This window comes from Aotus nancymaae, unplaced genomic scaffold (genome assembly GCF_030222135.1).
Source record: "Aotus nancymaae isolate 86718 unplaced genomic scaffold, 86718_ANA_hifiasm-v0.15.2.pri h1tg000067l, whole genome shotgun sequence".
In the NCBI taxonomy this organism is placed as follows: domain Eukaryota; kingdom Metazoa; phylum Chordata; class Mammalia; order Primates; family Aotidae; genus Aotus; species Aotus nancymaae.
Window position 1 is genome coordinate 38,437,834 of NW_026988482.1, and position 13,665 is coordinate 38,451,498.

Below are 13,665 nucleotides of genomic sequence, written 5' to 3' on the forward strand. Positions count from 1 at the left end.
TTCTAGGTCCCAGGGGATAAAGGTTTTAGCACAGTCACCAAGTGTTCCCTCTGCTTGTAGAGTATATAGTCTAATGAAAGAGATGGAGATTAATAATCACCAAAATAAGTATAAAATTACCACTGATGAGTTATAAAAAGATGAGAGGACTACGTTATGAAAGCCTGCAATAGGGAAGTTTGGCCAGGGAAGCCTTTCTTGCCATAGGAACATTGGACTGAAATCAATATGATAATTTATGTGGGCAGAGAGGGATGGGAGAGGCAGGAGAGGTGGAGGAAACAATATGTGAGAAGGCTCTGTGACAGGAGCAGAGCAAATTCCTTAAAACCTTAAAGCCAGCCAGGTGGTTGAACAGAAAGAGGGAGGGAGAGTTACGTGGGACCATAGGAGCAAGGAGCAGTAAGCAAGGGCCTTAAGAGTGTGCAGGGCCACAGAGTCTAGTCACGCAGTCAGTCTTCATCCTGTGAGCCTTGGGCAACCTCCATTGGATTTCTGTTTGGAATGTTCTTCACAGCTCAGTGGAAACCCTACTTACTCTTCAAAATGAGCTGGGAAAATGTTGTATCTGCCTGCTTTCTTCATTTGGCTTTATTGTGCTAGGCACTGGGGACATTCAAGCTGAGGAGAGGTTTTTACATCTGCTTGGAGAGACATGCAGGTGTACCAGTAATGTTTTATGTTCATTCGTTCTTTCAACACACGTTGGAGGGCCATTATTTTTATAAACTTTTTGTTCGAAGCATTTATTGAGTGTCAGGTGTTCTTCTAGATGTTGGTATAACACAAACAGAACAAAGTTCCTTGTCTTCATTTAGGTTACTTTCTTATGAATATTTTCCATATTAAAGAAAAGTAAAAATGTAAAAAGCTAAACACATTTATGTGTACCAGGTTAGATTATTTAGGTAGACATAGTTTGCAGTGTGTCGTAAGGAGGTGGGTTGTGTTAGTCAACCGAAAATGGAAGTTAGAAGCATAATTCCCCCTTTTAAGTCCCTAAAGTTGTAGCAAATATGCCAATACATTTTTATTATGTGTAGGGGCATGCACACACACTTTTACAGTATTTTGTAATATAAAAGAAGGAAATGTGGGTGAATTCATGTATGTTTATGGATATGTGATTAGGGGCCACTGTAGCTCATGTAAACTATAGCTCAAGCGAATACTTAGAGATTTCACCACCACCAGGCCTGCTTTACAGGAGCTTCTGAAAGAAGCACTACACATATAAAGGAACAACCAGTATCAGCCTTTCCAAAAATATATCAAAAAGTAAAGAGCATCAACATAATGAAGAATTTATATCAACTAATGGGCAAAACAGCCAGCTAGCATCAAATGGCAGTATTAAACCCACATATATTATTATTAATCCTAAATTTAAATCGACTACATCCCCCAATCAAAAGATACAGATAGACAAACTGGATAAAAAGCCAAAACCCATCGGTATGCTGCATCCAGACTCATCTCACATGTAACGATACACAAAGACTCAAAACAAAGGGATGGAGGAAGATTTATCAACCAAACGGAGAGCAAAAATAAATAAATAAATAAAAAGGAGTTGCAATTCTTGCCTCCGATAAATTAGACTTTAAAGCAACAAAGATCAAAAGAGGCAAAGAAGGACATTACATTATGGTAAAAGGATCAATGCAACAAGAAGAGCTAATGATCCTAAATATATACGCACCCAATACAGGAGCACCCAAATACGTAAGACAAGTTCTTAATGACTTATAAAGAGACTTAGACTCCCACACAGTAATAGTGGGAGACTGTAACATCACCTTGTCAATATTAGACAGATCAACGAGATAGAAAATTAACAAGGATATCCAGGATTTGAACTCAGACCCGGAACAAGTAAACTTCATAAACGTTTATAGAACTCTCCACTTCAAATACTCAAAACATATATTCTTATCAGTACCACATCACACCTATTCCAAAAGTGACTACATAATTGGAAGTAAATCACTCCTCAGTAATTGCATAGCATTTCATAGGTTTAAATGAAATATTGGTTAGCTACTTGTTTGTTATTTTCTTCCCTTATTCCTTCCTGTCTCCATTGTTAAGCACAATTACTGGCATAAAAGAGGTTTTCAATACCTATTTTTAGACTGCGTTCTAGCCTGAGCAATAAAGCAATGCACCCATTCTCTCTCCCTCTTTCTCTTCCTTTTTCTTCCTCTCCATTCTTTTTTTTTTCTCTTTCTTTCTTCCTTTTTTTTAAAAAAAACAAAACATTTTTATTACGTGTAGGGGCATGCACACACACTTTTACAGTATTTTGTAATATAAAAGAAGGAAATGTGGGTGAATTCATGTATGTTTATGGATATGTGGTTAGGGGCCACTGTAGCTCATGTAAACTAGTCCACTCTTCAGGATTAGTGTCTCCTTGCATTTGTACAGACTGAGACCTCACCAGTATGGAATGGTCAGGTTTAACTTGACCTGAAAAGTCATTTCACAGTGATTGGACTTGACTGTCAATAAGGTTTGCCCAACTCTGACCAGTTCACACCTGTACATTCAACTTTTATCTTCTGTTAGCAATGGAATAGGCTTATTTGTTTTTGTTTTGTTTTAATTCCATTAACTGTGAAATGTGTTTGGACTGCAGACACATTTGTTTTAAGGTTTGCTTCAACCACGGGTTTGTATTGGTTGTCTTCTTTAGGTAAACACTGCCATAATTTGTTCTTTTTCTCTGTGTGTTCATTTCTTAATTCTGAAATTAGACATTGTCTGAAGACCCAGGGGTGTTGTCTATCCCATTTCCTTGCTTTCCATAGCCAGTGTCTGTAGTGATTACTGTCTCCCTTCCTGTTCATAGCATTTCTTCTCAGCCTCATCTTCTATCCAGTGTTCCTTGGCTGTGGCAGTCTGCACAATGCTTTGGGCCACTTTCTCTTTTTACGTGGCATTTTCATTGGAATAGGGAGATGCAATTGCGTTTAATTTTTATTTTCTGGAAGTTACTAAAAGAACACTTTGTGATACATGTTTTATGGAATAATTGTTTCTTTAAATTAACATTCAGAATTTTAAATGGTCTAAAGAGGGTTTTTCTAATGGAGTTGATAAGAGCCCCCAAAACCAAATTGTTATGTCACAAAACATGAGTATTTGTCATATGTCACTAATGGTTACACTTAGTTCATACCAGGTATCACAGCTCACATTTCTTTTTTCTTCTGATGGAAGTAACATTTCCATATTCTTTTGCATTTAGAGCCTAGAATGTGTGGTTTTGGTCTAGCTAGGGAGAAAAGATTGGGCCCTTAAGGTTTTTAGCCTATCAAGTGCTGAGTAACCTTTCACTATGCTTATGGTCTAGATTGCTTTTTTATTGGGAGTGGTGTTTTGGGATATAAGGCAGACCAAAAATTATTAATGAGATTCTTCAGTTTCTGTATGTCTTTGGTCCGCAGACACATTCCTTAACCCAGCGCAGGGCTGTCCAGGGTAGAAGAAAACGATTTGATGTGTTATTAGCCGAGCACAAAAACAAAACCAGGGAAAAGGAATTGATTCGCCATCCGGACTCTCAGCAACCACCGCAGCCTCTCAGGGAACCGCATCCCGCCCCTCCTAGAACGTCACAGGAGCCGCACCAAAACCCTCACGGAGTGATTCCTTCCGAATCAAAGCCTTTTGTAGCTAGTAAACCTAAACCTCACACCCCTAGTCTTCCAAGGTAAGCCAAGCCCTCCAACTCTTTCTCCCTCCCTCAGAGATGAGACTTGCAAATATCGTAAAACCTCAGTATCATCATGATGTTGAGAAACATACCTCAAGCTCATTGTGGAGATAGTTTTTTAAGGGAGTTTTGCTTTAAAAAAAAGAAGAGATTGAGTTCATCAGTAAGTTTCAACCAGGGCTCCTCTTGGTTGTAAATGCAAGCAGTGGAATATAGTTAGAGTTACCTGGTCTATACTTGCTCAACATCAAGTGTCTCAACCCTGTTGAGCAGGCAGAAATTGGGTCCTTCTTATGGGTTAGTGATGGGAACACTTCACATGGCTTTGGCAGCAGTTTCCCTCATTTGTCTTTATATAGCAGTGGGAATTCTTGCTGGGGACAGGCATTCAGCCTGGGTTTTTACAGCATCCATTTATCAATATGTTTTTTCATTCATTCATTTGGGGCTTTGGTCCGAGCATGTATTAACATTTTAGTAGCAGAATAATAAACAGTGGATCAGAGTGTTTTAATGAGAACTTATACCTCAGAGACAGTGATGGTGGAATGTGTGTTCGGGCTTACATGTTGAACCAAGTTGAAGTAAAGACTACCTAGTTTCCAGAGGGAAGGGAAAGAGAAAGACGTAGAGAAAGAGGGGCTTCATTGTTGGCATTTATTGGCAGCAAGAGCTTCTGCTGAGGATGTGCCAGCTGTTGGTTGCTATTACTTACTGTTTCAGCCTCACGTGTCTGATCCTTAAAATAGTTGCATAAAGGTGGAAGCACCTCCCTCATGGAAACACAGGTGTCTGTTTGAGCCTATCCCAGCATGAGCCTTGTGGTTTCTGTACAATATGCTGGAGGAGCCATCAGAGTAGGCTCCCCAGAGTGTGGTTAGGTTCTGGCCAGAGATTTCTCCCCAAGTCCTTTCTTTGGTCATCTCCTTTTTGAAGTTTTTGCATTTAGAAAAATGTAAGCTTAATTCCAGAACCATGAGGCCATTAAAGGTGTAGGAAAAACACATTACTTCCCTTGAGTAAGAGGCTGTAAGCTATCCACATAAAGTGGCAATACCACCTTATTCTTCTGTCACCTCCTGTCTCTCCTAGGTTATCTTAGAGCACTTTGAGAATTATAGTCGGCCCTCTGTATCCATGGGTTTTGCATCTGTGGATTAAACGAATTGCAGATTGAAACTGTTTGGGGAAAGAAAAATTGTGTCTGTACTGAACATGTATAGGCTTTTCTTTTCTTGTTAGTATTCCGTAAACAATACATTACATAGCATTTACATTGTATTGGCTACTAAAAGTAATCCAGAGATTATTTCAAGTATATGGGAGGATGTGCATAGGTTATATGCAAATACTATACCATTTTATATCAGGCCACTTCGTACATTTGTGGATTTGCTGATTTTGCTATCCCCGGGAGGTCCTAGACCCGATTCCCCATGGATACTGAGGGATGACTATGTTTCATTTATTGTCCTAATAAACCAAATCCAGTTGAAATTTGAAGAGGAATCAAACAGTTCTGTTAAATTCCACATGTATTTCCCCTTCTTTGGGGGAGAACAGAAGAGGGATCTGAACCACCCAAATGGCAATAGAAAGGATTTGTTCTAAGTTACCTTGATTATATCTGGCAAACAGCTGAACTTAACATCCTGCAGTTCAGGAGAGAACTTTACTCCCAAGCCACCTGGATCAGCATCTGTTTTTCCCCAGTGCTAGTGGTGGAACCCAGGCCTCCCCTAGGCTGTTTTGGATACATTGTTGTATCTCAGTTAAGGTGGCTGATTGCCAGGTGTGTGATCTGATCCGTGCTGCACTTTCTACTCACCAAGGCCTCCAGGCTGCCCTGCTCAGCAAGGTGGGAGTGCCCCCATTGACCCTCCTCCAGTCCATGAATCTCCACACCCTCCCCTGCCTGCCACTGAGCCAGCTTCTCGGTTATCCAGTGAGGAGGGCGAAGGCGATGACAAAGAAGAGTCTGTTGAAAAACTGGACTGTCATTATTCAGGTCATCATCCTCAGCCAGCATCTGTAAGTTCCACGTCCACCCCCGCGTTGACCCTCCCCACGCAGCATGGACAGGGCACTGCAGGGGGGCGCGCCAGGGACCTTGGCATGCCCATATGTGTGGGACACGGTCAAGGTGTGAGAGCAGCTCAGAACAGGGTGCCCCGGAGGCAGCACACACACTGTACTGGGGACGTCTCATGATTTTTTCCCTTTCTCTTCCATGACACTCAGGGCTAGGCATTATCACTCCTCATGCTTCACAGCCTCTGGTACTCAGAGACAGTTCTGTCTTTCCTGATTAGCTCCTTTCCTGAAGGAGAGAGAACCCTGACCCGGCATGCCAGTGTGGGAGTCAGCAAGCACACGGCTATGTTCTCTCTTGCAGTTTTGCACATTTGGGAGCCGGCAGATTGGAAGAGGCTATTACGTGTTTGACTCCAGGTGGAACCGGCTTCGCTGCGCCCTCAACCTCATGGTGGAGAAGCATCTGAATGCACAGCTATGGAAGTGAGTGCCTGTTGTTCTTTGGGAGAGGAGCTGATTTTACACGGTGCTGCATTGTTGTCTTATTTCCTGTGAAACTGATGTTATGAAGATAGGCTTATCTAAATGAAGCTGGCCTTTGGCCCTGAGAAGAAGGTGCTTTGTCATTCATTCATTCATTTGTTCCACAACTATGTATTGTTCTGGGTGCTGAGGTTAAAAGCAGAAGGAGTGTCACGTGTGGAGGTCACCGTCTAGTTGGGAGTCAGTTAGGGGAGAAAAAAATGGTCTACAGAAGAATAAGGAGATGATAGCTTGTCCTAAGGGAGAGAATGGAAACAATAACAATCACCAAGACTTACTGAGAGCCAACTTTATACCAAACAACTTAAATATATTTAACGTTCACAATTCTCTGTCAGGTGACCATGATTATACCCTCCCCCCGATTCTTGTTTTGCTTTTTTTATAGGTAACAAAACTGAGATACAGTGTCATGCAGCAAGTTAGTGGTAGGGCCAGGAATTGAACTTGGAGGTAACTTGTTTTCAAGTAAAGAGCTGAAAATATACAGGCCAGGGGGATTCATGGAACACCTGTCTGAAGAGGCAGTCTTTGAACTGAGAAAGATGAATGAGAAAGAGCAGCCACTGGGAAGAGTGGGTTCCAGGCAGAAGGAAGCAGCTCTGTCAAGGTCTTGAGTCAGAAGAGACAGCTTGTTTGAGAGACAGCAAGAAAGTGAGCATGGTACAAGATGAGGTCCAAGAAACCAGCATGGGCCAGGTAACAACAGAAATTGCTTCAGTTGAAGGTTTTAGGTAGAGGAGCCATGTGCTCATTTGCAATTTAAGACACCTTGTATGGTATTGTGTAGCTAGTACTTCCCAAACAGGATTTTAAGTGGAAGAAGAGTTCCATGGCCAAAAAGGTTTAACTTTAAAACCTTTCCTGAAAAGAAAAAGAAAAAATTGTTTTGTTTCGTTTTGTTTTGTTTTTAACTGCAGAACTTCTCAGAGCCTTTAATCGGCACTGTGCTTTGTAACTCTTGAAGCAGGGAATGTCATGTATAATGTGGAACATGTCCCAAGCTCTTTTGACCTTGGAACGTTTTTTAGAGGAACATCTTGGAGAACTAGTGTTTGGTGGGACTGACTTTGGTGAATAGTAAGCTTTGCTAAGGTGACCGTCCAGTAATCAACTCATCCCAGATCCTCTGTTTGGGCATCATTTACTAGTGCCTCTTTAAATCGACTCTGCCAGTACATTCATTTGCCTCCCTGCCTTGGTTTTCTAAAGTCAGACACTGTTCGGAGGCCTTGGATTGTCTACAACCCACAGAACTATCTCCATGATCATTAGTAGGACTTAACATTTGTTTCCTTAGAGGACCAGGTCCAGAGCACTGTTACTCTACTTTTCTTTTTCATGTTTTTTCCTGGTTCTTACTGGATAAGAGATTCTTCTTTATGAAGAAACATTGTCCCTGCCTAGACACAGAATCAGGGGAGTGGTTTTGGGGGTTCTGCAGGGTTTTTTCCACATCAGAACTCACTTAAGATACCTGAAATCTCAACTTTATATTTCTTCAGACTACCCATTGGAACTTGGAAAGCACACTGAGCTCATGAAACTATGGGTTTAGTGTACTCCTAAGAGTTTAGAAAGGACTTCTGAATGTTTTATCCCCATTATGTTGGTACGTGCCTCATGGCCAACAGTTTGGGCAGATAGTTTCAGTTCCCAGTGGCTTGGGTGGTGAGACTTCCCTCTTGATGTTGTGAACTTTTTAAAAAGCAGGATCATAAGGTCGACTCTGCTGTCTACTCTGTTCTGTCTGAAGGCTGCCTGCCTTACCCCTTACTTCCAGGGAGAAGGAAACCGACCCTTTCCGTGAGCACAACCATTGGTTTTTAAAAAGTCAATACAGCAACAAGAGATGTGTTGCCCAGTAATGAGCTGGCACATAGGTTTGGGGCAGATGGGAACTTCCTGCATGATGCCACCCCACATAGGAGTGCTGGCGGCCTTTTCAGGCAGCCCTTGAGATTTGCTACGGGGAGCTCAGCACTTCTCACCCAGAGAACTGTTCTTACCTGGCATCTTTGAAGCACTCAAGGAAACTTTCAAAGAGGTCCAAGTCCCATCCAACTGGCTCAGCCCAAAATTCTTCCTTACAGGGCTATTGTGGTAAAATTGGAGGTAAGTAAAGTGGGAATCGAGCATAAAAGAGTAATCTCCAGTTTCTGGAGTTCGGCCAACGGTGAAATTAGACCAGCACTTTCTCTGCAGCATGGCCATAACCCAAAAGGCCACTGCCCAGCTCTTACAATTTCTATGAACTGATTGTCCTCTGTTGATTAGGGACCACTATCCCATACCCCTAAAAAGGGGCTGGGATGGTTTTCAAAGGATTTTTGTTGGTGGTGTTTTTTTTTTTTAACTTTTTGAAATGGTAATACAGTCACTCAGTTTAAAAAAGGAAATACAAGTATTAAAAGGCATACACTGAAAATGCTCAGTCCTCCTGTCCCCTACCTGCAGGTTTTCTACTCAGTCCTCACAGACATTTTTATTGTTTTTTGATGTATCTCTACAGAGTTTATTTATGCAAACACAAATCAGTGCGAGTACATATTGTTACTTTGCCTCTTTATACACAAAAGGGTAATTAACTACTTAAAAGAGCTTTTCTAAGAGGAACTTATAATTGCCTCTCTGAAACATCCACATCCTTTTCTGCTCCAGAAGGCTTTTCCTTTCCTCAGGATTTGGTTCCAGGCAGTCTGTCTGGTCTTTAGTCTCTGGCTTCCTGAGCCACCTGGTGGTCATGAGAAGCCACTGCTTCCAGTGAGCAGTAGTGCTTGGGCTTTAGAGTAGGGATTCTGGATGCCCCCAAATCACCCAGGGGCCTTGTTGCCATACAGATTCTGATGCATTCGTTCTGGGATGGGGCCCAGAAACTCAGCTTTCCTAACCAGCCTTTCAGGTAATTAATGACAGTACCTGCCACCTTCCTCTATGAGTAGTGCAGAGAGAGATCCTAGCCTCTCAATCTTGGCTCCACGTTAGAATCCCCTGGAAAGATTTAGAAATTACTGATGTCTATCCCCACTCCCTGCAGAGACTCTGGTGTAATTGGTATGGATGTGGCTTAAGCTCCACAGGTGACTGTAACGTGCAGCAGTTGGAGTTGAGAAGCACTGATGTCAGGCCAGAGCTGCACCCTTAAATGGGGTTTTGGGGTTTTTTGTTTTGAGACAGTGTCTCACTCTGTTGCCTAGGCTGGAGTACGTTGGCATGATCTGGGCTCGCTGCAACCTCCACCTCCCAGGTTCAAGCAATTCTTCTTTCTCAGCCTTCTGTGTAGCTGGGATTACAGATGTGCACCACCATGCCCGGCTAATTTTTGCATTTTTAGTAGAGACGAGGTTTCACCATGTTGGTCAGGCTGGTCTCGAACTCCCGACCTCAAGTGATCTGCTCGTCTTGGCCTCCCAAAGTGCTGGGATTACAGGTGTGAGCCACCGTGCCTGGCCGAATGGGATTTTTAAAGCATGGGCAAATACTTGCAGTTATTAATTCATTGTATTAATAACAGTAGTTTTTAAAAGCATCTGGAAAGCACTGGGCAGCAGTCTAGGCCAGCTCCCTCACTGGGGTAGTGGCCGGGTCTGCCAGGGCTACCCTGTAAGTCAGGATCAAGGCAGTCTTGGCACTTGCCTTCCAGTCAGGCCTTTTTCTCTTCTGCCACCTCAGTTTAAATTCTGCCAAAGTTGTTTTTGAAATTGTGGTACTGTCACATTTAAGATTAAGGGCTAAAATAAAAGGAGATGCTCCCTGGTTTGAATGTAGATGATTTCCTCATCCCTCAAAAAATACCTTACCCAGACATTTTTAACAGAATCCATTGTTATAACACCATGCTGAATATCCCTTGAAACCCTGGGGCTTTTTTCCCTTGTTCAGGCCAATAGTTACGACCTTGAAGTTGCTGTTAATTAGCTGTACCCTTCCTTTTCTCTCATTCCTTTCTGAATTCTCTCAACATATATTGAGTGCCTTCTGTGTTTCCTGCACTGCTGAGCACTAGGACTACAATGGTAAATAAGCTTGGGATGGCTCTCTCTGCAGAGGAGTTGGTGGTTAGCAATCCAACACTTAAGGGATGAGCAGAAGTTGGGGTATTGGGTCATGACATTTTCTCAGAATATAAGGAAGATCAGTGGCTGGAAGCAGGGAACGGGGTGTTGGGGGTGGGAGGTAGAGGTAGAGGCTGGGGCAGTAGCAGCACGGAGCTGCACACACACGGACTCTAAGAGCCCCAGGAAGACATTAAAGAATTTGAAGGAGAGAGGTGACAGGATTGGCTTTGTAGTTTGGAGTCATCGCTTTGATGTGGATGGTTTCTCTGGGTCATAAGCAAAGAGGGTGCCATCTGAAAGTCTCCATGAATGACTGTGGTCAACGTCACTCACTGTCCTCTCATTTTTTCAGGAAAATCCCACCAGTGCCCAGTACCACCTCACCCATCTCCACACGTATTCCTCACCGGACAAACTCTGTGCCGACATCACAATGTGGAGTCAGCTATTTGGCAGCAGCCACTGTCTCTACATCCCCAGTCCTGCTCTCGTCCACCTGCATCTCCCCAAATAGCAAATCGGTACCAGCTCATGGAACCACACTAAATGCACAGCCTGCTGCTTCAGGGGCGATGGATCCTGTGTGCAGTATGCAATCCAGACAAGTGTCTTCTTCATCCTCATCCCCTTCCATGCCCTCTGGCCTTTCCTCGGTTCCCTCCTCTCCTATGTCCAGGAAACCTCAGAAATTGAAATCCAGCAAGTCTATGAGGCCCAAGGAGTCTTCTGGTAACAGCACTAACTGTCAAAATGCCAGTAGCAGTACCAGTGGCGGCTCAGGAAAGAAACGCAAAAACAGTTCCCCACTGTTGGTTCACTCTTCCTCCTCCTCTTCCTCTTCTTCCTCCTCCTCTTCTTCTCATTCCATGGAGTCTTTTAGGAAAAACTGTGTGGCTCACTCTGGGCCTCCCTACCCCTCAATGGTAACATCTTCCCATAGCATCGGCCTCAACTGTGTGACAAATAAAGCAAACGCAGTGAACGTCCGGCATGACCAGTCAGGGAGAGGCCCCCCCAGCGGGAGCCCTGCTGAATCCATCAAGAGGATGAGTGTGATGGTGAACAGCAGTGATTCCACTCTTTCTCTTGGACCATTCATTCACCAGTCCAATGAACTGCCTGTCAACTCCCATGGCAGTTTTTCCCACTCACACACTCCTCTAGACAAACTCATAGGAAAGAAAAGAAAGTGCTCACCCAGCTCGAGCAGCATCAGCAACAGCAGCAGCAAACCCACAAAGGTTGCCAAAGTGCCAGCCATGAACAACGTCCATATGAAACACACAGGCACCATCCCAGGGGCACAAGGACTGACAAACAATTCCCTTCTTCATCAGGTAGGAAATGGACTGGGAACCCCATGGGAATGCCCATTTCCTCTCCCTTAGGATCTTTTTGCCAGCTCAGAAATGTGTTTGGTTGGGTTGGTTGGTTGGTTTGTAAACAGATATTCAGCTTCATGGTGTATTTAAAAAAAGGGAGAGAGAGAGTTCACGGCCATATGAAGAAAACACAGGCCTCTTCTGCCAGAATATCTGGTGCCTTTGGAAGATGCTCTTGGGTAAAGAAACTACAGTAGTGTGTTTTTAGTAGATAAAGCTGCAGAAAGCACCAGGCATGACAGCAAAATCAGAATTGAAGGGGAGTCCCTCTCTGAAATAGCCAATAATGTGTTGTCCCGATACTCTGAAGTGTGTGCCATTCAAGGCTTTAAGGAAGGAAGCAGGCAGTGTTTCCTGAATAGTGGTTCTCTGTTATGTTCCTCTGAAGAAAGCTGGGATAAGATCAGACTGATCTAGAAAGGGGTGATTTAAGATTTAAAATGAGGCCGGCTGCAGTGGCTCATGCCTGTAAAACCAGCAGTTTGGGACACCAAGGCAGGCAGATCACCTGAGGTCAGGAGTTCGAGATCAGCCTGGCCAACGTGGTGAAACCCCATCTCTACTAAAAATACAAAAATTAGCTGGGTATGATGGTACACGCCTATAATCCCGCTACTTGGGAAGCTGAGGCAGGAGAATCGCTTGAACCTGGGAGGTGAAGGTTGTAGTGAGCCGAGATTGCACCACTGGACTCCATCCAGCAACAGAACAAGATGATGTCTCAAAAAAAAAAAAAGGAAAAGAAAGAGCATTTATTATTTTCCCCCTCAATTTCAGATATTCTGGTTAAATCTCATTCCATATTTTCTCTTCCCATTTTTGAGAGAGGCAGGAAAACAGGATTCAGTATGGGCATAGCAGAAGACCGAAATCTCATTCCAAGCTCATAGTGTAAAAAGTCTGCATATGAACCCCATCAGTAGAGAAATGGCTGATGGATGTGGTATTCATAATTAACTATGACTTTCTGTCTTAGGCTGTATTTTTGTCTCTTCCCTGCTCTTCTGCCTGTTGCTGACCTCACCTGTAGCTGTTTCTTCCAGCTTCCTTTGCTCTAACTTCCAGCTCATCTCTCATCTTGTTATTTTATTCATCAGGATATCTCCTCACCTTGCTTACGAACAGGAATTTCAGCAACATCACCCCAGAGCCCTGACTTAAAATGTGAGGCTCTTTTTTATGGTTTCCCCCCCCCCCCCTTCCTCTTCTTCAGAACTTAACTCAAATGCTAGCCAGGTTAGGACTTTATCAGAAAATACCAAGAAATTTCTTTGTGTGATATATAATTTTCCTCTAACATTTGGTTGAATTAACACCCAGTGCCAAAGGTATGGGGAAGAAATTTGTGAACTTAAGTAGCTTCATACATTATGGGTTATTATGTGTTGTTTAGGATTCTGATCAGGGGATTCCTAGACAAATGAGAAGTGTGCTTTCCCTTCTTGGTTTGTAGTTACTCATTACAGTTTATAAGCATCAATCCAGTATAAACAGAGAAGACATGGTGTACCCATTCTTCAACACACTGTCTTTGAGAGTAGAGTCCCCAGGAGACAATGATCCCCATGGGAGGGGCATTCCATTGTGCTGTAATGCCCATCTCACATCTGTATTAGTGAGCACACTGTCTTCATTTAGACAGGAGTGTTGATCTCAATGCCCACAAGTAACAGAAAGGACAGAAGGGGCCAGGTGGGGCACAGCAGAGATTGGCAGTGCCTACTAGAAATCCGGAGACACGGAGCAGCTGCTTCCAGACGTTTGTTACCTGTTTTAAAGAGAGGCTGCAGATCTGGACTTGGATGTGAAATTTAGTCTACACACACACACACCCCCCCACACCCACACACACACACCCCACACACTTTTTTTCTCTTAAACTTGGTATAACCTATATATCTGTGAGCTGTCTTTGGCTCATTACCTT

At 43.3% G+C, this 13,665-nt stretch overlaps 1 protein-coding gene across 4 annotated transcripts in view; it reads left to right on the forward strand.

The window, feature by feature from the left end:
- The window catches only part of ATXN7 (ataxin 7), a 115,935-nt gene that overhangs the window by 87,427 nt on the left and 14,843 nt on the right, over positions 1-13,665 (forward strand). For 2 of the 4 annotated variants that reach the window (XM_064367308.1, XM_064367310.1), the window contains 5 exons: positions 3,453-3,718; positions 5,554-5,752; positions 6,117-6,238; positions 10,709-11,693; positions 12,836-12,902. In XM_064367308.1, the coding sequence (XP_064223378.1) occupies positions 3,453-3,718; positions 5,554-5,752; positions 6,117-6,238; positions 10,709-11,693; positions 12,836-12,902 (1,639 nt within the window). The remainder of the gene's footprint in view (positions 1-3,452; positions 3,719-5,553; positions 5,753-6,116; positions 6,239-10,708; positions 11,694-12,835; positions 12,903-13,665) is intronic. The other 2 variants (XM_064367309.1, XM_064367311.1) reach the window with 1 other exon arrangement.